The sequence below is a fragment of the Nasonia vitripennis genome, assembly GCF_009193385.2.
Source record: "Nasonia vitripennis strain AsymCx chromosome 1 unlocalized genomic scaffold, Nvit_psr_1.1 chr1_random0012, whole genome shotgun sequence".
Classification (NCBI taxonomy): domain Eukaryota; kingdom Metazoa; phylum Arthropoda; class Insecta; order Hymenoptera; family Pteromalidae; genus Nasonia; species Nasonia vitripennis.
In genome coordinates this window covers 18,509-43,206 of record NW_022279600.1, presented here as the reverse complement: position 1 = coordinate 43,206, position 24,698 = coordinate 18,509, and the positions used below count along the sequence as shown (strand labels likewise).

At 36.7% G+C, this 24,698-nt stretch overlaps 1 protein-coding gene across 1 annotated transcript in view; it reads left to right on the top strand.

Annotated features, from left to right (window-relative positions):
* LOC107981821 overlaps positions 1–24,698 on the top strand; it is a 129,040-nt gene that overhangs the window by 92,699 nt on the left and 11,643 nt on the right. The window contains exon 3 of the mRNA XM_031921489.2: positions 3,759–4,047. Within this exon, the coding sequence (XP_031777349.1) occupies positions 3,791–4,047 (257 nt within the window). The 5' untranslated portion in view covers positions 3,759–3,790. The remainder of the gene's footprint in view (positions 1–3,758; positions 4,048–24,698) is intronic.

The window sequence follows — 24,698 nt, the reverse complement described above, 5'->3', positions numbered from 1 at the left end:
CGGTCAACTTCCGGTTCACCCCAACCGGAAGTTGACCTGATAGAGGATTTTCAGTTCAGTGATAAAAGTTCGACTATATTTGTAGTAACACATGTCAAAAATGTATTCTTAGAATTAGTTTATTAATTTGTTATTAGTAATGTCGTATATATTTGATTTCTAACTAAAAATGGAGGGTTGGAAAGCAAAGCAAGCAGGGGGGAACTTAGTAAACACAGAAAATTACAAGTCATTAGAAGTCGCATTTTTCGCGATTTTTAGAAGGTTATGCAGTTGCTTTGTTATTTTTATTTCGAAGATAAGTATTTCTACAACAAAATAAGTAAATTAGTGTGCGTGTGTGTGTGTATACATTGACACACACATATATATATACATATATATACAGGGTGACCCATTTTAATCGCCGCACCCGAATTTCTCGGAACCTAAGCTAGATAGAGAAAAACAGTTCAAACAAAAGTTGTAGGGGACAAAGGGGGTCACACAATGGCGCTAACGTTTTTGACCTTGAACTTGACCTTTAAGGTTATTTCAAGGTCAAAGTGGTTTTTTCATATAGCAACACCTAGTTTTGACCCCGGATTCGGAAATAGCGGGAAATTTTACGTTCAAAATCATATTTAGAAATTTGTTTCGAGGTCATTTCAATGTCAAATCAAGGTCAATCTCCGAAAAGTGCGTTTAAAATCAGTTTTTTCCATGAACCACAGGCTAAGCTGGTTCAAATTGATCTTCGGCTTAATAGGGGAACCCACACACCCCAAACCAAAAACTTACACATCCTAGTAAACAAAACTCAAACTCGCATTTCCTTACCCCATACACTTGATGCCCTCACATGCTAAACTGTTACACCCCGGTCCCACACAACCATACTCCACATCCCCCAGTCCCACACATCCCTACACCACGCATGCTAATCCCACATCCAAACCCACACATCCTGAACCCTGAAAATTTGTTCTCAAGGGCAAAATGATTTGTTAACGGAAACTTTAAGATCGTTGAAGCTTCTGTTATAAATTTATTAACCTTACTTTTTGCGCTACCCAGAAACAACGACGTGGACGTAGTAAGGATTGTTTCCTTTGGGGTGCTTGATTAAAGTGAGTCCCCTTGCCTCTCACTGTTCGGGGTGCTTGATTAAAGTGAGTCCCCTCGCCTCTCACTAATGTAAATAAATTTTTAATTAACCTCGAAGCAAGTGTTCGAAATTACGACCATTTGCTTCAAGGCACATAGTCAAATACCTTTGAAAATGGCGAACGGTGTTTTGCAAAGTTTGTCTTGGAATGGCAGCGCATGCTTGACGAATCCTATCCTGCATATCTGCTCTTGTAGTGGGTTGTTGCTCAAAAACAGTATTTTTTAAATACCCCCATAAATAGAAATCTGGTGATGTAAGATCGGGTGAGCAAGCAGGCCAGTTAACCGGACCTCCTCGACCAATCCATCTGTTACCATACTGCTCATTTAAAAAAGCCCTTACAATTCGCGAAAAATGGGGTGCTGCGCCATCCTGCTGGAGCCACATTCTTCGTCGCGTTTCTAAATCAACATCTTCCATCAATCCAGGTAGTTCATCTCTTATTAGTGTCAAATAGGTATGTTGATTTACATTTTCTTCAAAAAAATAAGGGCCGATCAGATATTCATTGATAATCCCGCACTATACCATAATACTCCAACGTCTTTGATGGTTTACAGTTTAGACCCAATGAAGATTCACATCAGACCAATAATGGCAATTATGCCTATTCAGTTCCCCATCACTTTGAAATTTTGCCTCATCAGAAAAAAAGAACAAAGTTAAAAAAGTCTGGATCATTTTCTATCATTTGTAAAACCCTGGCCCACTGGCAAAACACAATACGCTGTTGGAAATGCTCAAACTGTAGCTCTTGAACCAAAGTAATATGATATGCGTGATGTTGAAGCACCTTCATAATTCTTAAAAAAGTATTTCTTGGAATACCAATTTCCCTTTCGACTCGACGAGCGCTAATGTGTGGGTCAAGATGAATTATTGCAAGGGTAGTTACAACTCGATTATCATTTACATCATACGCATGGCGCCTACGTAGACGAACCATGTGTCCACCACGAGCTCTTTGAGTTAAACGTCTGATAGCTCTTTCGTCAGGGTGTCGTCTGTCAGGATAGCGTTCAGCATAAAGTCTTGCCGCACCACGATAATTATTTTGGCTTTCTCCTAAAACCAAAATCATATCAACGATCTCGTTGGGCGGATAGTCAGCCGTTTCAGAGCCAGCTATTGATTACTATTAAATTTAAATAGTAAAATGGTATCAAAAATAGTAATAATTATAAGGCTTGCCTGTATACGGTTGCGCCTAAAAAGGAAAAACGTTGGAAAATTACGGTAACTTTATTTAGCTAACTGTAATTGCCATAAATATTTCGTTTGTCACACTTTATTAATTTAAAATTTTAAATTAAAATAATCGTTAAAACATTAAAGGTATTCAATTCAATGAAGCATCATTTCTTATTTTGATTGCAAATAAAACTAAAACTTCCTTTTATTTTTTTGTTTTATGTAAATAATGTGAATTAGTAACGTTCGAATTTCAGAAATACTAATTTTGATAATGTAATCATTAAAAACACATCTACGAAGAAAATAGGTTCCGTCAATGGTTCTTTTAATTAAATCTGAACTGTTCACCGATTTTAAGATTTTCCGCCCATTTTTAATATTAAGTTTTTTTTAATAGCTCGATTCTAAAAAAAATAGCATCGATGCTTTTTGTACAAAACAAAAGGGGAGGCAAGGGGACTCACTTTAATCAAGCACCCCGAACAGTGAGAGGCGAGGGGACTCAACTAGGTGTTCCTATATGAAAAAATCACTTTGACCTTGAAATAACCTTAAAGGTCCAGCTCAAAAAATGACGGAGCTATGGATTTTCGAAAAAACGCCTAGTTTTCGGTTTTTCCTAATCATCTCAGAATCTAATTATCCGATTGAGGCGTTTGACCTCTCATTTTTTAGATATTTTCATTCTCTACAAATGATCTCATTGAGGCATACTGATAGCTCCCTTATTTTAAAAGTTATAAGTAAAAAAAGACAATAATCGCGTTTTTTGCAATAAATTGTTAATAACTAACAATAAGGAACGGAAATGTGAGTGAAAAACATATACCCTTTCATCTGCTTATCATCCTTTACATGATCGAACAATGCGTTTGCTGTAATAAATTATGGCATGTGAAAATGCTCTATAGCTTGGCCTAATATGTATACATTTCATGTCTACGGATACGATACCCGATATGTATCGGTCGACATGAAATGTACTAGGTTAAAAGTGTCAAATTTGAATGTAAAACCACTTATTAGCCATTATATCATGTTTGTTTTCTACATAACTTCTAGTAGAAGGTCAGGCCCATACTAAAACTTTACAGCTACTTTTTTACTATAAAAAGGTATCTTTTTACCGTATTGAGGTGGTCGGAGTCCGGATCAAACATTCAGATTTTCAAATTTAAAGGTTTAAAATGCAAATATAAATTGGTATACTAGTCTAGCATAAGCCCAGAAGAACACAAATTTTTAGACTTAAAAAAGACATTCGCTGGCGTTGATAGCCCGGTTTGTGCTCCACGTGCATGATGGGTTATAATTATAATTATATTTTATAAAATTACGATGATCTTAGCGTCAACTGAAATCCAATATATATATATATATATATATATATAAATAGTTGTAATATTTCTTGTAGGATATTTTGGATTGTATTATACCAGTTCAATAATGTCATTCATGGAAGAAAAGAAACAGCTAAGCGGGATAAAAGTCTCGGCTATTGCTAACAAATTTCAATCAAAATCTATTACGGACAATTATGATAACAAATCAGGATTTGACATTGAAATGAATGATGCTACCAAGGTATTGAAAGAATCAGCGACTCAAGTGACAGTCGTACGTACAGAAAGTCATGTTGCTAGATTTAACAATGCTCGAGCTTTGTTTGAAAAACTTGGCGAAGAAACGAGATCAAATCATTCGTGAGTATAAATTTAATTAATTAACTAAAGGTAAAAACACGTTATTTATTTACATGAAAGAAAGTCTTAAGACGCCTAGCAAAAGTGATAATTTAATTTGACGTTAGTGGAAAGTGTTCAGTATTGACTTTGTTTATTGTAGAAAAATTGAAAAGCGCTGTTACAACGCCTGTACGTATTTTCAAATTATGCCAGCATTTGAAAAAAACATAAGAGATCGGGATGAAAAACATAGTTTTATAAGTTGTGCGAGAAGAGGCTCATTCTAAAATTTCAGCCCGATCGAACGAAAATTGCGTGAAATATCGCATCTCACACATTTTAAAATTATTCTATTTAAAATTGATTGTATTTTTTGCGACCTAATTTTGCAATTATTTGTATCAGCAAAATTGTTTAAACAAATTATTTTTTATAGCATTTATATCAAAAAGGCTCTTTTCGTTTCCTTAATAGTAATGCGAAAATGGCGTTTATAAGCATTTTCGAGTAGCGGGGCAAAAGTACTTTTGTCCCACTATCTATGTATATGTGGCTGGAACTTATTTCCCAAACTGTATTCCCCCCCCCCCCCCAACTATGTTCAATGATGGGCTCAGTTTAATATTTATGAAACAGGCATGGTAAGATACGTAGTAAGTACACAAGAATGGTTTGTATCTGATTAATATATTATTTAAGTTTTTATTCAGTTATTATTAGATTCAAAACTTAATTGATCCCAACAATTCTGTGTTTGTTATATCTCTCTATATTAATAAAAAATCTTCGCCGCCGCCGTTTCAGAAATTAGCTTCCCCTCAATTTGGGTTATTCGGTTAAAATTATGCCTTTTTTCACGTTTTTTTAACCCAACTTTCGTTATTGGGTTAATAATGAACGATTTTTACGTAATTTTACTGTTTCTGGCTCCCCCTCATTTTAGGTTATTGGGCTCCCCCTCAATTTGGGTTATTGGGTTAAAAGTATGCCTTTTTCACGTTATTTTTAACCTAACTTTCGTTATTGGGTTAATAATGAATGATTTTTACGTGATTTTATTGTTTCTGGCTCCCCCTTATTTTGGGTTATTAGCTCCCCCTCATTTTGGCTTGCCTTCATTATAACTTCCCCGCGCTTCGCTCGCCAATGCCTCATTTGGATATAATATGCTATGATTAATTATTATCTATTAATTTACTTAATATACAATTCGGAAAGTACTGACAGATTTCCACACCACCCAAGGGGTACTGCCATGAGCATACTGTAAATTTAGTAGAGTATGTTGTTGGTGCGGTTGTTTTTTATATTTTGTTAATAAACATCAACAATGTGTTTTTCTTTAATGTTTATTATACTTATTATTAGAGTAAAATGTTTTTTAGTATCAAATTTATTTAATTTTTGTTATTAACGTATATTAATAAAAAAAGTGGTATCCCCAGTAGGCCTATTAGACTCTTATAATTTGCATTATAAAACTTTTGCTTGCATTTAAATAGTATATTGTGCAACTAGGGGGGGGGGGGCGATTTCTAACAAGGGTGAGATCTGATCACGAGTTGGAGTCGAGGGCGCCGAAAGCGCCCGAGACGGAGACGAGTGCACAAATTTTACCCGAGGTAGAAATTACCCTCCCCCCCCCCCTTGTTGCACACTGTACTTTTTTTGACAAGTGCCTGTAAAGACCCGTTTTCATGCATAGTAAGTTGCGCATTTTGAGTCGTAAACCACTCTCTTTCAAAAAATATCAATATTTTTCAAACATTTTCAAAAATTTGATTATTTTTGAGTGTTTGTGAGTAGCGGGAGGGAATAGCCATTCTCTCTCGCACGCTCGAAATGAGCAGCTTGCCATTCACTTTAGAGGCATGGAAACGGATCTTTTTCATGCACGTGTTAAGAAAATATAATTTTTTTTAAATAACCTCTTATTTTATGTTTAATTATTTTTTATTTTTTTAAGGAACAGCCCCTGAGAAAAAGGTTAGCTGCGAATAAATTGAATAAGCAGCCGCGGACAGCCGATAGGAACAGGCGTGGGTGTGATGAGCCCACACTGTCGAACGCATTCATCTAGAAACACTACGCAAGCACCACAACAAAAAACACTTCACATTATCTCATCTCTTAATCTATCTCTTTCATCACACATTACAAAAATGGGCAAAAATCCTGCTGCCGAGGAGGATGCGGGAGCGATGACAACTGCCCCGAATAGGGATGTGTAGAATGATTCGTCACCTGGTCTTACTCGGTAACGATGCCAGCGAAGGCGCGCTGCCTTGCAGGGGGGCGTTAGGATGCGAGAATGAAACCGTAGTGTGTCTGACAACGAGTTGACACTGTCCTTGTCAAAGTCGGAAAGCTTTCATACTTAGTTCTAGAGAGGTATGGGGGTTATTACCTCTAGAACAGTGGACTCACCTGCGATCGGAACAGGATCCGAAGCGTGCGGGTTTAACATACTATCATGGCTCAAAAAAATCAAAACCAAACCAAATGGGTCTTAAGGGTCGGAACCTGGAATGTTCGCAGTCTATACAGAGCAGGCGCGTTTAAAGAACTCATAAAGGAAGCTGATAGGTACAATCTACATTTGGTAGCAATACAGGAATCGCGGTGGTCAGATGGTGGAGTACTGGCATCGGGTAACTTCACGTACCTGTATGGGGCCGGAAGCGGGGGATCCCTAGGCACCGGATTTCTCGTAAGCAAAAGCATCATACATTCGGTTAAAAGTTTCAAATCCGTCAATGATAGGCTCTCGTACATCATCATCGAAGGTGAATGGTATATACAGGGTGAGTCATTTTAATCTTTAATCTCAATTATCTCGTTGGCAAAGCATGCCAGCGAAAAAAGTTTCGGGTAAAAGTTTTAGGATTTTTCCCTGGCTATCTGATGATGACCTTGACAATGTCATTGAGCGCGACCTTCAAGGTCATTTGAAGGTCAAGTCGATTTTTTCAAATAGAAACCCCTACTTTTGGCACCAGAAATGGAAAGAGCGGGAAATTTTACGTTTGAATATGACCTTGCCTTGACCTTGAATTCAATGGTCAAGGTCATTGGTCATGCCGATAACAGTACAACTGGTTAGCTGAACTCTAATGCATTCAAGGAGAAAATGTTACCCACAAAAATTTCCAGAAATTTTCAAAGTCATTCCATTATTTTTTATTAGTGTCAATTTTTGAGAGTGAACTACTCTTAACAGTTATGTAGATAGCAAATTAGTGCAGAAAAGCTTAATCGTGTTTTTTACTTCTTGTAAATCGATAATTATTATTGAAAAAAATCTGTTTCCCTGTTTACTGGTCTGTAACAAATTATTTTGATTTTGATCATGGCTGATTATGGTCCCAACGAAATCGTTGATATGATCATGATTTTGGGAGAAAGTCGAAATAATTATGCAGCAGCTGCCAGACTTTATGCTGAACGCTATCCCAATAGGAGACACCCAAGTAATGTTACTATTCAAACCTTAACTCAGAGAGCTCGAAATGGAGCTTTTATTCGTCAACGCCGTCATCATGAATACGACGAAAACGATCCTCGTGTTATTACCATTCTAGCGATTATTCATCTTGATCCTCACATTAGTACTCGACAAATAGAAAGAGAAATAGGTATACCTCAATCAACAGCATCCCGAATATTGAGAGCGAGAAGATATCATCCTTATCACATAACATTAACACAACAGTTAACTCCAAATGATATGATTTTGCGAGTACGTTTTTGTCGATGGGCAATACGAATGATTCAACAAGATCAAGACTTTTTCAGGCACGTTCTTTTTTCAGATGAATCAACATTCAGAAACACTGGAGAATTGAATAGACATAATTGCCATTATTGGTCAGATGAAAATCCTCATTGGTTCAGGCCCATAGACAATCAACACCGCTGGAGTGTTATGGTCTGGTGTGGAATCATCAATGGCTATTTGATTGGTCCTTATTTCTTTGAAGAGAACGTGAATGGGGTAAACTTTTTGAGATTACTTCGAGACATTTTACCTGAATTACTAGAAAATGTAGACCTAGCCACAAGGCTAAGAATGTGGATCCAATTAGATGGAGCACCACCACATTATGCACGCATTGTTCGTGATTATTTAAACACCCGCTACAATGGCAGGTGGATTGGGCGAGGTGGCCCAGTTGCCTGGCCCCTCGTTCACCTGATTTAATCCCTCCCGATTTTTACTTATGGGGATATCTTAAGAATGTTGTTTATGCTCAACGGCCAACAACGCGAGATAATATGATCGAACGCATTCGTACAGCTTGTGCAGCAATCCCTCGAGATGTTCTACTTAGAACCATAAGACAATTCAGAGCTCGACTTGATCTTTGCATCCAACAAAACGGCGGTAATTTTGAACAATTAATCAATGGTTAACTCCAGTTAACATTCCATAAAAATACCAAAAAAATAACAAAAAGGGAAAAAACAAAAAAAAAAACAAATAAAAAACAAATAAAACAAAAAATGGGATGCTAAATCCTTTTGACAACCTCCTCGATGGTGCATCCTGGGTTCGGCTGATGTCAAAGGTAATTTCCGCACAAAAGATGATTTGTTTCCAAAATCACATGTTCGAACGTAAAATTTCCCTCTCTTTCCATTTCTGGTGCCAAAAGTAGGGGTTTCTATTTGAAAAAATCGACTTGACCTTCAAATGACCTTGAAGGTCATGCTCAATGACATTGTCAAGGTCATCATCAGATAGCCAGGGAAAAATCCTAAAACTTTTACCCGAAACTTTTTTCGCTGGCATGCTTTGCCAACGAGATAATTGAGATTAAAGATTAAAATGACTCACCCTGTATATGTATTTATTAATGTACACTGTCCTACAGAGGACAAAGAAGAAGAAGCTAAGGATCTCTATTACGAAAATTTAGAGCAGGTAATTGATCAGTTTGCGTCTTACGACACTGAGTTACTCAAATATGGGGGCGTCGAGCTTACTTCTAAAATTTATAAACTAGTATGTGCCATCTGGAAAAATGAAACAATACCCGAAAATTGGAAGGAATCTATCATTATACCGATTTTTAAAAAGAGGGATAAGACAGACTGCAATAACTATAGGGTTATCTCACTTTTAGCAACGTGCTACAAAGTTCTGTCAAACGTAATACAAGCTAGACTCACTCCATTCACGGAAGATATAGTAGGAGATTATCAGTGCGGATTTCGGCGCAACAGATCGACGAACGATTAAATGTTTACCATAAGACAGTTGTTAGAGAAAAAGTGGAAATTTTGCGAAACCATACACCAACTATTTATAGATTTTAAAAAAGCGTACGACTCTATTAAGCGATGCAAAATGTATCAAATTCTAGTACTTCTCGGTGTACCGAAAAAACTCGTGAGATTGATACAAATATGTCTGAACGGAAGCACGGGAAAGGTCCGAGTAGGCGGTAATGTATCAGAACCGTTTACGATACGTGATGGTTTAAAACAAGGGGATGGGCTCAACTTAACATTAGAGTATGTCGTTAGAAAAATGCAGATTAGCCAGCTGGGCGCAACGCTTAATGGAACAACGCAGATACTAGGCTACGCAGATGATTTGGATATACTGGGGGATTGTAGGGAAACAGTAGCAAGAAACGCGGAAATCCTCATAAAAGCGGCGGAGTATACAGGGTTAGAAGTGAGTGAATCAAAAACAAAGTACATGATTGTAGATAAACTAGGCATCTGCAGAGGGGAGGGAGATCTCAGAGTTGGGGATTTTACTTTTTAAAAGGTTGGCGAATTCAGGTATCTGGGTACAACCATAAATGATAGAAACGAGATTAATGTCGAAATAAACAAGAGACTCCATTCGGGTAATGCTTGCTTCTCGCCGTGAGTAATTTACTTAAGTCAAGGCTGTTGTCTAAAAACGTTAAAATAAGAATATACAGGAAAATAATACTACCGGTGGTTCTGTACGGGTGCGAAACGGGGGCTCTCACTAAGCAAGTGGACAACCGTTTTAGGGTATTGGAAAATAAAGTCTTGGGTTTTACTACTTATTTTAAAATTGGGGGTTGGCAAGCGAAGCGAGTTCAATTAAAAAATTAATCATTTTGGAATGAACAATCAAAATCGTAATGAGAGGATTTAGAAATTATAAAATTATACAATTAAAAACAAAAATTGAAATTAGGGGGTTGGTGAGCGAAGCGAGCAGGGGGGTACCCCCCCCAGTTATGAATAAAATAATATTGTAATTTTACTATAATATTGTATAACTTATATTATTTAATATACTATAATTTACTTTATTCGATTAATCATATTTATTTTTAGATCTGTAATTTAGTTTCAATCGAAATTATTATGTTTCATATATTGTTATTGACATGCACTGTAATATAGAATAAATCTAACTCGGCTAACCGTTTACTTTTGTTAAAAGTTAATATTTTTGAGACATTACATTTTTTGTCAATCAAACTGATTAGAAGTATCTGCAATATGGTCTAGAAATAGAATGTACGTTTTATAAACAGTATTAATTACAAACAAAACACAGTTAATGGACTCGACATTGACAATTTTTGTGCGAATGATCAGTAAATCATAAACATTTTGTACGATAATATTCCTATAAGTTTATGTGTAATATTTTTCTAATATATTATTTGACGCAGAAAATCATAGTGTCAAAGCCGACTAAACTTTGGAAGGCAGTGTAAGTTTATATATATATATATTTTTTTTTCTGATATTCACAAATGCCATCTGGGCATTCGTACCAATATGGATAAATAGCCGGGAAAGTGGTTTCGATTCCTCAGTCTGCCCTGAACTTTAGAAGTGGCCAATTTAAAAAAGATTATAACAATTTTGAACGATAATATTCATATACATATCTGATATTTATCAATGCAGTCCGCGCATGCGTACCAATATGTATAGATAGCCGGGGAAATTGGTTTGATTGCTCAGTCTGCTCTGGCCTTTGAAATTTGTAGATCTTCAATTTTTATTTTGCTTTGTATTATCATATTAGCTTTGGTCTAGTATATAGTTTTTTATTTGAACTTTTTGTGCTACAAACTTGTTGTTACTGTCGACTTTATGGGTTTCAAGGGCGATGTTCGCTTCGACGATCGTTGAGACGGGTCTGAGATTGTTACCCTTAAGTCTATGTTGTTACACAGTTTATAGGACTTCCAAAAATCCAAATGAGATAAGAATTATACTAATAGATATAAATATGTCAGTTATTGAGAAAAGATATGAATGGGCTTCACGGCACACAGGAATATTTAAATTACCCGAAATTATTGAGGCCCAAAAACTTTAAGGTTATAAATTTTAAGATCCAAAAATTGTAAGGCACAAAATTATATTCTAGATGTTAAGTTATTGGGAAAAGATGTGAAAGGCTTCACGGCACACGGGGACTTTAAGCACTTTAATATAATAGTAGATAATATAATAGTAGATTTCTTTAAATAAACCATAATTTATAATCAAATAGATGTTTTAAACAAACATTACAATAAATTATATACTTTGAATAATGTATTCTATATGTTTATAAAACGGATTCTATATATTTATAAACGCGCGAAGCGCGTTCGCATAAGTGACGGTGTATGTATAAGAGTGTCTGCACAACATCCATTGTGCTAAAGCATTCCCGAAAAGTTATGCGCCAGTCCGCATAAGTTCTCAAAAGTCTGCATAAGTACCGTTTCATATATAACTGTGTCTGCACAAGACCCATTGTATGAAATTATTATAATATATAAATATATCTTATAAAAATTTGTAGTTGCATATATTTCCGCGAGCCGTGTGACTGCACACCCCAAGCTGATGTGAATTTTTGATTTTTTTATATTTTCATCAGTTATCTATAGTCATCTCTATTAATAAATCTCAAATAAGATCTCTACCAAGGTAAAAGTACCAATGGGGACACTTAAGCACCTAGCAAACATATTTCTTTGAATTTCAATATTTAAAATTCAACGAAGTCGATACAATGGGTAATCAGTGAAAAGAATATCACTTTATAATGTTGAAAAAATGTTTTACTATTAGAAAGATCATTTTTATAAACAAAAAATAATTAAAACATGATTTGACTGCATGTACCAATAGCTGAGCCGGTCTGAAACGGTCTGATCTATGTTAGCCGCGAACCGCGTGTAAGTTCTATGCCAGAGTAGTTATTAGAGAAGATAAAAGCACACCCGATGAATGTAATTAATGACCAAGGATCATCCGACACTGCGAGTGATGATCAATGGTCTATGCAATTAGGGGATGCTTCAGGAGGAACCACTGTCTCACATCCACATCTAGTTAGCACCGACTTAGTCAAGGCAGGGATCCGCAGTCCTGACTAAGAAGAGGAAGACGAGGGGATGGGAGGTGGATAAAATAAGGTTGAACAGATTTGAATTAGAGAAGATAATCATTCATATATTTAAGCTTAATGTACAGAAGATTACAATCTAATATACTACTTGGAGAGAGGGATAATCGCCCGGATAACCTTTCGAGAGCGCTATGCTCGGTACATACTAAGCATCCGGACGATTGGTCGATAGATGAGATCCGCAGTTCATTTTAACGGATGAACATCCAATGATCCTGCTCTTCATTGACATTGTTTGAAAATATTCATAAATTGATGAATATATATACCCTATAAATTCATCTACAATGTCTTTTAAAGGGAAACACGATTTTTAAGGTGCACATTAATAGTGAAAACCTAACCCTACACATGCATGCTCTCAAACATGACAGTATGTACAAGCATGCTGTACTGACTGACTTTGTGTTGTGCAAGTGCAATTTCTGTGTGAAAAGTGTCTCTCATAATCATGGTAAATCTATGATATTAAAGGTGGATGTCTGAGAGAGCCAAAATAAAACTGAGAAAAAAGTAATCGAAATCAATAAAAATTTGATTTCGCTCTCACTCGAAAACTATCATACCTAGAGAGCTGAAATTTTGCTTAATTTGTATTGGCATGTTGAAACATTATACAGGGTGTTTCATTTTAATCCGACCACGACAAAAAACCATGGAAAAACTAATTTTAACGAAAAATGACCTTAATAAAAGTTGAAGGGGGTAAAGAGGGCCATCGAATGACACAAACACCTATGACCTTGAACTCGATTTTCAAGGTCATTTGAGGGTAATTGTGATTTTTTAAAATAGGAACCTCTATTATAGACCTTGGAGTCGGATAGAGCGGAAAAAATTACGTCGCAAAGGATATTTTAAGTTTGCATTGGTGACCTTGAGAAGGTCAATTCAAGGTCAAATAACAAAAAATCTGCTAAACAGCTGTTTGTCTGGTTTTATTTTACTGATGTCGAAAGATGACCTTGACAAAAGTTGAAGGGAGCAAAAGGGGCCATCTAATGACACCAACACCTTTGACCTTGAACTCGATTTTCAAGGTCATTTGAAGGTCATTGTATTTTTTTAACGGGAACCCCTATTTTTGACCTCGGAATACGGAGCAGCGGAAAAAATTACGTCGGAAATGACATTTCAAGTTTGCCTTAGTGACCTTGAGAAGGTCAATTCAAGGTCAAATATGAAGTATCAGCCTAAGATTGTTTTCCTTTCAATTTTTTCGTAGAATTATCATTTTGTTATTGTAATAAACATTAAGAGAATAATTGACTTAAAATGTGATTATGCTTTGCTGACTTTAAAGCCATTTTGTAAAGTCAAAAGTGCAAAAATGCAGTATCAAATGTTATGTGAAGTCCATATTTATATCCTAACTTTAGTGTTGCCCAGGAACAACGACGTGGACGTAATAGGATTGTGTTCCCTTTGGGGTGCTTGATTATAGTGAGTCTCCTTGCCTCTCACTTTTATTATGTACAGATTTGAATAGGTGCCCAAAGACACCACCATTTTTTTGGATTCTATTCAGTTCTTGGGATGTTTTCGTAAGCGAATTTTTATCCTATCTTTAGCGTTACTCAGGAACGACGTGGACACAATTGGCTACTAATTTTCGTCTATTACTAATCATCGGCTACTAATCATCGAATTTTGCCTGAATTTATTGTTGAAATAAATAATTTATTTTGTAAAGATGATTTTTCATGTTGAATTTTCCCGCGACTCATTGTTGAAATAGACAATTTTTCTAATAAGAGATCTCTTTTTATATGAATTTATCATCTACTCATTGTTACTTACACTTAGTATTCAATAGTTTACTAGTTATTGAATAGTATTTGATTAGCCAAACTAATCAAATATCATTTGTTTAACATTTTCTCTTTTTCATTCATTGACCTTTATTTTTTCTATTAAAATTTATTACTCATCGAAAGCTATCTAATTTGTTCAGTTTGGTAAAAACAAAATTTTTTATTGAACTTGTTATAAATTTTTAACAATGGCTGATTATCCAGCCGCTGAAAGGGTTGATATTTTAATGATTCTTGGTGAATCTAGACGTAATTATCGACAAGCTGCAGCCTTGTATCGAATTCGGTATCCCGATAGAAGACATCCAAGTCATACAACCATTCGTGAGATTTACCGTAGAGCTCAACAAGGGCAACTAGCACGGGTTAGAGAACGTCGTAATTACAACGAAGATGTTCTTCGTGTAATGGTCGTTTTAGCAATGGTTCATTTGAATCCCCACGTTAGTACCCGTGAAATTCAAAGGCAAAGTGGTATACCTATGGCTACTGCTTGGAGAATACTGAAAAGTCAACGTTATCATCCATATCATATTACTTTGACTCAGGATCTCACACCTGCTGATATGAGGTTAAGGCTACAGTTTTGCCAATGGGCACGACAAATGATTGCTAATGATCGTCACTTTTTTCAATACGTAATGTTTTCTGATGAAGCAAAATTCAAAAGCAATGGAGAGCTTAACCGACACAACTGTCATTATTGGTCGAATGTTAATCCGCATTGGTATAGGCAGATAGATAACCAAAATCGTTGGAGTCTTGATGTTTGGTGTGGAATTGTTAACGGATACCTTGTAGGCCCATACTTTTTCGATGATAATGTAAATGGCCATAATTTTTTACAGTTCCTGAGAGAACGTCTTCCAGTACTTCTTGAAGAAGTAGATTTATACACAAGAGCAAGAATGTGGATTCAATTAGATAGAGCTCCTGCGCACTATGCTCGAATAGTTAGACAATATCTTAAACAAAATTACCGTGACAGGTGGATTGGACGCACTGGACGTGGAGATTTGGGTGTTCGATGGCCACCGAGATCTCCAGATATGACATCACCCGATTTCTATTTGTGGGGGTATTTGAAAGATGTTGTTTATGAACATGACACTACAACAAGGGAAGATATGATCCACAGAATTCAAACCGCTTGTGAAAACATCCCAAGAGCTGTATTACTCAGAACAGAAGAACATTTTCAGCAGCGAATTGAATTGTGTATCCAACAAAATGGTGGTGTCTTTGAGCACCTGCGTTGAATTTTGAGCAAAAGTGAGAGGCAAGGGGACTCACTCTAATTAAGCACCCCGAAAAGTGAGAGGCAAGGGGACTCACTCTAATCAAGCACCCCGAAAAGTGAGAGGCAAGGGGACTCACTATAGTCAAGCACCCCAAAGGGAACACAATCCTATTACGTCCATGTCGTTGTTCCTGGGTAACGCTAAAGTTAGGATATAAATATGGACTTCACATAACATTTGATACTGCATTTTTGCACTTTTGACTTTACAAAATGGCTTTAAAGTCGGCAAAGCATAATCACATTTTAAGTCAATTATTCTCTTAATGTTTATTACAATAACAAAATGATAATTCTACGAAAAAATTGAAAGGAAAACAATCTTAGGCTGATACTTCATATTTGACCTTGAATTGACCTTCTCAAGGTCACTAAGGCAAACTTGAAATGTCATTTCCGACGTAATTTTTTCCGCTGCTCCGTATTCCGAGGTCAAAAATAGGGGTTCCCGTTAAAAAAATACAATGACCTTCAAATGACCTTGAAAATCGAGTTCAAGGTCAAAGGTGTTGGTGTCATTAGATGGCCCCTTTTGCTCCCTTCAACTTTTGTCAAGGTCATCTTTCGACATCAGTAAAAATAAAACCAGACAAACAGCTGCTTAGCAGATTTTTTGTTATTTGACCTTGAATTGACCTTCTCAAGGTCACCAAAGCAAACTTAAAATATCTTTTGCGACGTAATTTTTTCCGCTCTATCCGATTCCAAGGTCTAAATTAGAGGTTCCTATTTAAAAAAATCACCATTACCCTCAAATGACCTTGAAAATCGAGTTCAAGGTCATAGGTGTTTGTGTCATTCGATGGCCCCCTTTACCCCCTTCAACTTTTGTTAAGGTCATTTTTCGTTAAAATTAGTTTTTCCATGGTTTTTTGTCGTGGTCGGATTAAAATGAAACACCCTGTATTAAGTTGAATTCATTCTAGCTGATATGAATTCAACTTTCATGTATAGACCCACCTGTATTTTTGACGCCAAAGCCATAGGGTTCAGGGTGCAAAGCTGAACCAAGACTGTTAAGTAAAATCTGATATAGCAGTCTGTTTCTAAATAATTCTTAATGCAAAAGAACAGACATCAAACTTCAATATCATGGATTTAGCATGATTATGAGAGATTTGGTGGTTGACAGCGACTGCGCTCACATACTGATAAGATTTGAAATATCTGTGCAAACCTCATCATTGGTGAATTTGAGCATCGATGACACTTTTCACACAGTAATTGCACTTGAACAACACAAAGTCAGTCAGTACAGCACGCTTGTAGCTCATACATGACAGTATGCATGTGTAGGGTTAGGTTTTCACTCTTAATGGGCAGGTTTTGAAAATCACATTTTCCCTTTAAAATCATTCTAGATGAATTAATAGGCTAAATATTCATCATTCAACATTGTCTGAAACTGTGAAAATTGTAGTTCTGTCTGCTATGCTATTCTGCTGTATAAACCGAGTCGCTAGAGAACGGGCCAGAACTTATCCGCCATTTGATACCAGGGTCATAGTAATAATAGATGAAATAATTTTCACATCAAACTGTAAATATGACTCAACTAATCAGCACAAAGAAATGTTTCCATACTATAGAGTTACCGGTGCGGTTGGACTTATGCGCTCGGCTAGGCTCAACCCAACAGAGAAAATGTCGTAACTAATAATTAAGAAAATGTTAACAAAATTTGTATATATTAATATTAAAAGGATTATATGTCACTGTTAATTTTTTTTTTAGAAAATAATATATATTGTCATCAGAGTTGGAACGAAGAGAGCCTAAGGATTCTTGTAACCCAACCTACGTTTGTATGAATGAGAAGGGTGGTATGAACTGTGTCTGGAAGTCCCACATGGTTTCATATTATCCTTAAGCATGAATGGAGATTGTATGTTATGTTGTATGTCTGGATGTTATTGCTGAAGAAACAGCAATAACTAACCAGTACTCATGTATTTTTAGTATTGTTAATCTGGACCTGCGAACAGGAAATATTGTTTTCCTCTGCAGGATTGCGTCGTTATAGTGTGTTATTGTGCAAATAATATCAACTCTTTATCGAATGCAATTGTTTTTTAACTCTGGAGGTAAATAAATAAATAAAAACAGCTCCGAAAACGGATAAACGTGATTGAGCACGTAGCTCAGGCACAAGAAAACCACCTCGTTACAAATTTCTCCGTGGGTTAAAATTATTATTAGTGCACGGGTCAACAATGACAATATAAAAGTCAGATGGGTACTGCTGGCAGATCTATACCCCGACCTGCTGTTCAGAAATTTAATAGCCAAAAATAGGAGTGGTCATGTGTGTGTGCTGGGTGCATAAATACGAGCGAATCGGAGGTATCAAAATAAACTTCCACAGTCAAGCTTTTCGAATGCGAGTCCACCAGGGATACCCACTATCCCTAGCCGATAACGACGGGATCACCGAAAATGTTGCAAAATATTCCGAAAATGTCCTTAGTTACAAAAGGACGCAACTTTGAGGCGCACACACACCGAGAAAATAATGGAGGTGGCTGATCTCAATGGCTGCAACGATGAGGAAAAAGTGTACATACGGCAAATTGTTGAGTTTGCAGGCGTTTTCTGACTCAAAGGAGAACCCCTGCCTACAACTCACCTACTTTAGCACAGAATAGTTATAAAATCAGATAAGGTGATTCGAGGCCACTGTTTCTGCTTTCCTTCAGCCATCAAGGAGTACATGATCAAAAAGATCGCAAACTTGCGCGAACAAAATATCGTGGTCCCTTCAATCGCCAATTACTCGTTGTAGCTCTGGATTGTGCCCAAAAAGCCAGACGCTCAAGAAACTAGGAAATTTCGGCTAGTCACCGATTTACGAACACTGAACAAAGAAATGGAGGAGAGTTCTCACCCCCTGCTGTTCACCAATGACTTCTTTGAGCACCTCGCTGTAGCGAATCACATCACCGTCGAGGACCTCAAATGGGGGTACCACCAAATTAAGATGCACCCGACTCGGCCCATCTAACGGCGTTCTACGCAACCAACGGCAAATACGGCAATCAGCTGTTACAATTTAATAGAATGGCTTTGGGCCTCAAGGAAGCAACCATGCCATTCACGAGGGCGATGTCCTTGGCGATGACAGAAATACGAGGCGAGAAAGTCTAAAAATATCTTGATGACCTCAAAGTCTTTAGTGAAACTCTTGACGAGCACCGAGACCGCCCCCGCCACGTTCTAAACGACTCCTTAACGCAAATATGACCGTCGAGCCGAAAAAGTGCTAATTGTTAAAAAAAATCGCACGTTCCGGGACACGTAGTTGGAGGAACATTCATTAAGACTGATCCCGCTAAAATCCATGCTATAGTCACTACCCTACGGCGACGCTGCTAGATAGTTAAAAGAAACACTTGGCTTATTTAACTATAATCGCCAATTTATCAATGGTTTCTTTGAAATTACATTTCTGTTGTTCCGCAGGCTCTAAAAAGACGTAGAGTTTGTTTTAGGCAAGGCAAAAATTTCGGCATTTGAAGAGCTGGTACTAAAGGCACCAGATCTAACGCTATCGTTCATAGTCAAGACGGATGCGAGCGATGCTTGAAAGGCAGCAAACTCAAGTACCCACCTTCCATAAGAAGATGCTCGCCATCGTTTTTGCCAAGAAGTAGTTCCGCTGCTACTTAGACGGCAGAAAAGTCGTCGTGTGCACCGACCATGAAGCGTTAAAGCACTTTCATACGACGAAAATGCCGGCTTTGCGATTGAACCGGCTTAAAGCAGGGGTTACAGGCTACGATTACGGAATCATATACTGGCCGGAATTAAAGAACGCGAACGTGGACGCGTTGTCTCGCAATCCAGTAATCGCAAAAGGCGAAGTGAACCGAATTTACCGCGTCTCGAGATCTACGCTCTGGCCGAAAAACAAATTGGAGAAAACCCGGACGAGGGCGCAGGCGCACTGCCAGGATAAGTGTTTGGCGCGCCGCGGTCAAGTACCGAACCGATGTGGACAACGCGAAAACCAGCAACAGTCTAGCTCGGGAACCTCTGCACATCGTGCCGCCGCCAAAAATAAATGCGGTGTAAGCGCACTGATTATCCCGAAAGTCGAGATGCTTGCGATTCGAAACGAATTCAACGACTTCTACCTCTGCCGTTCATTGTAGGACGTGCACGAGGATGATGAAAAGCTGCGCATTCAATGGCTGTCGGCAACCAAAGATTGCGACTTCATCTATGCACCAGATTATTGTGATTTCATTCGGTACAAAACCAGTGTCATGCTAAAAAGGATAGGCGAAAATAGCCTTCTTTTAGAGAAGCGTGAATGTGCACGTATCCAAATACCGCGGCACGACCTTCAAGCCCATCACAAGAGCGCGATATCACCGCGGATCACGACGAATCGACGTGTACCGTGATTTCGGTAATCTCGGACTAGGCAGAGAGCTTTAGCATCCCACCAGAGCTCCGACTGTACGTAAACTCGTCGCCAGCACCGATCGCGAAACTCGAAACACGAAAAAGTTGCAGAAAAGCGAAGGTCAGATGCCACCGGAGCCAAGTAGCTCTAGCAGCGACGAAATGACCATTCAGGAACCACTGTCGGGTAAAACTCCTGGTTCAATCGAACCAATGCAAGTGTTCAAATTTTCTCGTGCCAGCATCTCGCAAAGTCCAAGCGTTCCAAGTGCTGGCGAAGGCAGCCCGCGAATCCCTCCGTCCGGAACAATCGTGGTCACTCTTTCGCGCGAGCAAACTCCACTACCTGCATTTGAACCACCGGACACGTCCAAAAGCCGTTCGCAGCCACCCTGACCATGGTCCGGTGATAAGGATACAAAAAAGCTAAGAGTGAATATCCAGGTAAAACCTATAAAAAGTAAACGGACTTGAAAAATGAGAAGACCGAAAGTCTGATGTTGCTCTGGAGCCTACACTGCAGCCTGCACGCGCCAAGGCGATGGCAGCAGATAGAGGAGGTGGTCGGGCTGATGTTACAAGCCTGGTCAGCATCAGCGAAGACGTTCATGGTAGCAACCTAAAGCCAGCAACGGAAACCATCGTTCTCGGGAACCCGAAGACGACGCGGTTCGCAGAAAAGTCGTCAGTGCAAGAAGAGATGCTTGTGACGCCGATTTAGTGCTGCTACTCTTCCCACTCGAGATAGGCGGGCCGCGAGAAGATTTTGCTGGCATGAAGTTGAATTATAGTCCAGGCGGTAGAGCAGTAAAAGTAGGGTTTGGTGTACGCTTTTAAAGACGCAAAAATTTTTGCACTTCAAATTGCCTAAAGGTATGTACAACAATAATCCGTGGTTGCCTATTCAAAAAAGTTATTGCTAAACTCAGCCGAGCAACTAATATAACAAAATACTGAAAATAGACCTGTTTTTCGACATATTTGTCGCTAAACTTTGAAACGAAGCCTTAAATCGAAAAAAATTACTTCAGATTTTTGGTTTATTTGACCATTTTTTATATAGTTATGAGACTCGCGAATCGAAAAAGTTGATTTTTGCATTAATAATATGCTAAAAACCTTCAAAAATTATATGTAGTCGTATCCGAGTAACCAATGAGGGTGCCGGATAGTACAGTCCTAAAGTAGGTGGAGCTTAAGCTATGAATTCCAAGAAGGAACTGTAAGAGTCCTGTAATTGTTTATTGTACTGTGATAATGCCGTTTTATTTAAAAAAACGCATATTCTTACAATCTGAAATTATGTACAATTGAATGAAGAAATATTTTTAATATATAACTTTTTATACTTTTTATAAAATTATAACATTTTTACAAAGAAGGACAGTTAGTTTTGATTAACAAACACTATGAAAAAATTAAAAAAGTACTTTTTAAATTTTTATCATTAAAACGTTTATTTGTGGTATGATTTGATGAACAATAACTAACAAAAGTAAATTTTAATCACACAACTATTTTTAGAAAGTAAACAAAAATCGCATACTTTTTTGAACAGAAAACTCGGGCGAAGTTTTGTAATATTTTAAATTTTGAAAGGCATATTCTTAGTTCTCTCATTTCGCTATATCAAATAAAAAAAATCATCTCTATAAGTGCTACCGTTCCCGAGATAAATGATATTTTACCGCGCGTACGCATTTTGAAATACACGGGCCGCACGGAAGCGCAACTGCTCTCAGTCAACCCCACTCCTGCTTCCACGCCGCTCGGCCGACGAATTCCAGTGATCGGGATATCTTTCTTGATTTATCTTTCATTAAGCATTTATCTGCTGAATATGCAGTAAACGGGAACAAAATGTATTTGCCAATAGCTATAATAACGAATCTTTCGTTTCTCGACTTCATGATTCGGTAAGCTAGTAATTATTGCTAACTTCGGACATCTAAAATTCACAATCTATGCGGTAGAATTACGACTTTCTGGGCAGAAATTAAAGGGTCTGAAAAGCAGTTTTAATATGTGCAAGAATTTTTTAATTCCACCGAACCTATTCCGCATACAAGAAAATGTTTATAATGTAAAAATTTTTAAACGATTCAAAACACTTGTTAAAGTTTGAAAATGTATTTTTTTATTATTGCTCATTGTTTCTTATGGAAAGAAGTAACTGTAAACAATCGGGCGGTCATTTTAAACCTTTATTTAAGCCTGTACGCGCGATCAACTTTTTGCAATTTTTTTAATTAACAATAATGCTAATCGAAAACTAAGCGACTGATCGGCAGGGTCAGTTTCATACACATAAGAATTATACACGATTTAATATAACACAAACGTTTATGAAGTTTTTATTCTGCGCAATGTGTTTTTGATTGAACACACATGGAAAATATAAATATTTAGATATCGTTCTACACGTATAAATTTACACGATAAAGAAATCAATATTTAATATACCTCCAAATTGTACACAATATATTGTGCACTGAAATTTTTTAGAAAATAATTACGAGTGGTTGGTATTTAACACATATTATTATACACAATTAAATTATACACAACTTTATTTTTGTTTGGTAATGATTTATTTTACACTAACATAAAAATATTTTATACGTCCTAATATAGACGCAAAATAACATTTTTTCTACACCTATGTTTATACACATTAGAATAAGTTTTAAAGTAATACCAAAGTTTTATACATTTTATTGTTCACAATGGTACATATTAATTAAGCATTCTACACTTGGCCAGTTGATGTGTTGTGAATATTTTTTATTCTACATCCATGGAAAAATTTTATTATTAATTCGTACTTTTGTACACAACGTATTATACACACCACGATCGGGCAATGTCTTAACACCTAGATGGAGAAAAAATCTTGTGCAATTGACATCTGCAGAATTTTTCCCAAACCCTACAGGATTTCCGCAACAAAAAAAAACGCTCTTGATTTAGTGGACGTTGTTAACCACTAACTGAACTAGATAGTTTTAAAAGAGATCGCCAAGTTTTTTTTTGAGGCGCGTGCTGATGAGTTATAATTTCTTTAAGTATTCTAAGAAGTAGGATACTTTTTATGCCAAAGTGTGTTCTAGCTTGAGTGTGTAGTTTGCGATTCGAATTAAAGACGAACTACCACGAAGGCAAGTGGGTGTTAGCGAAACGGAGACGAGTACTTAAAAACCACACACGAGGTTAAAAAAACACTTACGAGGAGCGTCCACACCCTTTGGGTCATAAAAAACAAGTTTAAAATAAATTTGGTCGTTTTTGAGCGTTTTTCCTATAAGTCCTATTTATCCCAGATAAAGATCAGCCTAGATAATATCTTCCCTCCGTATGAAGACTAGCACAGTTCAAATTTACAAACAAAAACTAGCACAACTCACGATTTGCCGCGAAGAGTGGCACAGTTCAGAAATGCGGTCAAGAGTAACATAATTCGCGACTTTATTTTACTTAAACTGTGAGTATTTTACGTTTTTATTGGTTTATTTTGTTGGTTAAGTTAATGAAAACCCTTGGACAAATTTTTAAAAGGTTTCAGAAATTTTAGTAGATTTCTAAAAAAATGAATAATTTAAAAAAATGTTTGTAAAATATTGTATTTTTTAAAACAACTTTATATTAGGTAAAAAGTTGTAAATTGTGAATATTTAAAAATGATCGGACAGCTTCACAAAAATCGGGAAATTTTTACAGAAATTAGCTGCGTTTAAAGTTTGAGTTGTGCTACTTAGTCTCCGCGGGAAATTTTGAGTTGTGCTAGTCTAGCGTTTGTCAAATGAGTTGTACTTATGACGGGAAATTTGAACAGTGCTACTCTTCGTAGGGAGCGACGATATATACTTTATATGTATGAACCTTGATCGTTATAAGCGTTTTTTTAGTGTATATATATATATATATATATATATATATATATAATTTATAAAATTATAATTTATAACATAATGAAGCTTATAAAAATTTTGAAAATCTTTGAAAAGTGTTTTTGCAATAAATTTCAATTTACAATTTATAGTTTTGCCTACAATATTCTGTAGAAAACACCAATCTTCCCCCAACCTAGTTGCACAAGGTACTATTCTGATTTAGTGTATGCAAAGTTGCATTTTAGAAATTTTAGACTTTATTTGAAATTTCCTATTTTTTCTGATACATTTCCCAGAAAATTCCATGACTTTCCAGATTTCCTTGATCGTCTGAACACTGTTAAAAACAACGACTGAAGCACCGAATTTTGCCGTGAACGTTTGATCTTTTGAGGCGAAGAGTCTAGGTATATATAATGAATCTTTTCGTGTTCTGAAATTCTGAAACTCAAGAGTAAATATCTCATCACCATGTCTGGAACCTTTCATGGTTTTGTTTATGAATAAATATCAATAAAAAGTAAACATGTTGGAAAATTTATATATAGTACTTTACAGTTGTCTATTTTAATTAAATTAAGCTTCTTTCACAACAAGAACTAATTTGTTATGTTGGCGGAATAGTAAATCGCGTATTGTGTTGCTATTCTATGAAAATGGACGTAATTTCTTATAATTCCAAAATTATGCTATCAAAGCTTATTGCAAGTTTTTTGTTTTCTATATTTACAGCTTTAATGAGTTAAAATCTTAAATATGAAAAGATAATCAAAACAACTTTTAATCATCTTATCTCTTGTACAAAGCATAACGCAAGCATTTTAATGGTTTTCGGACGTTTG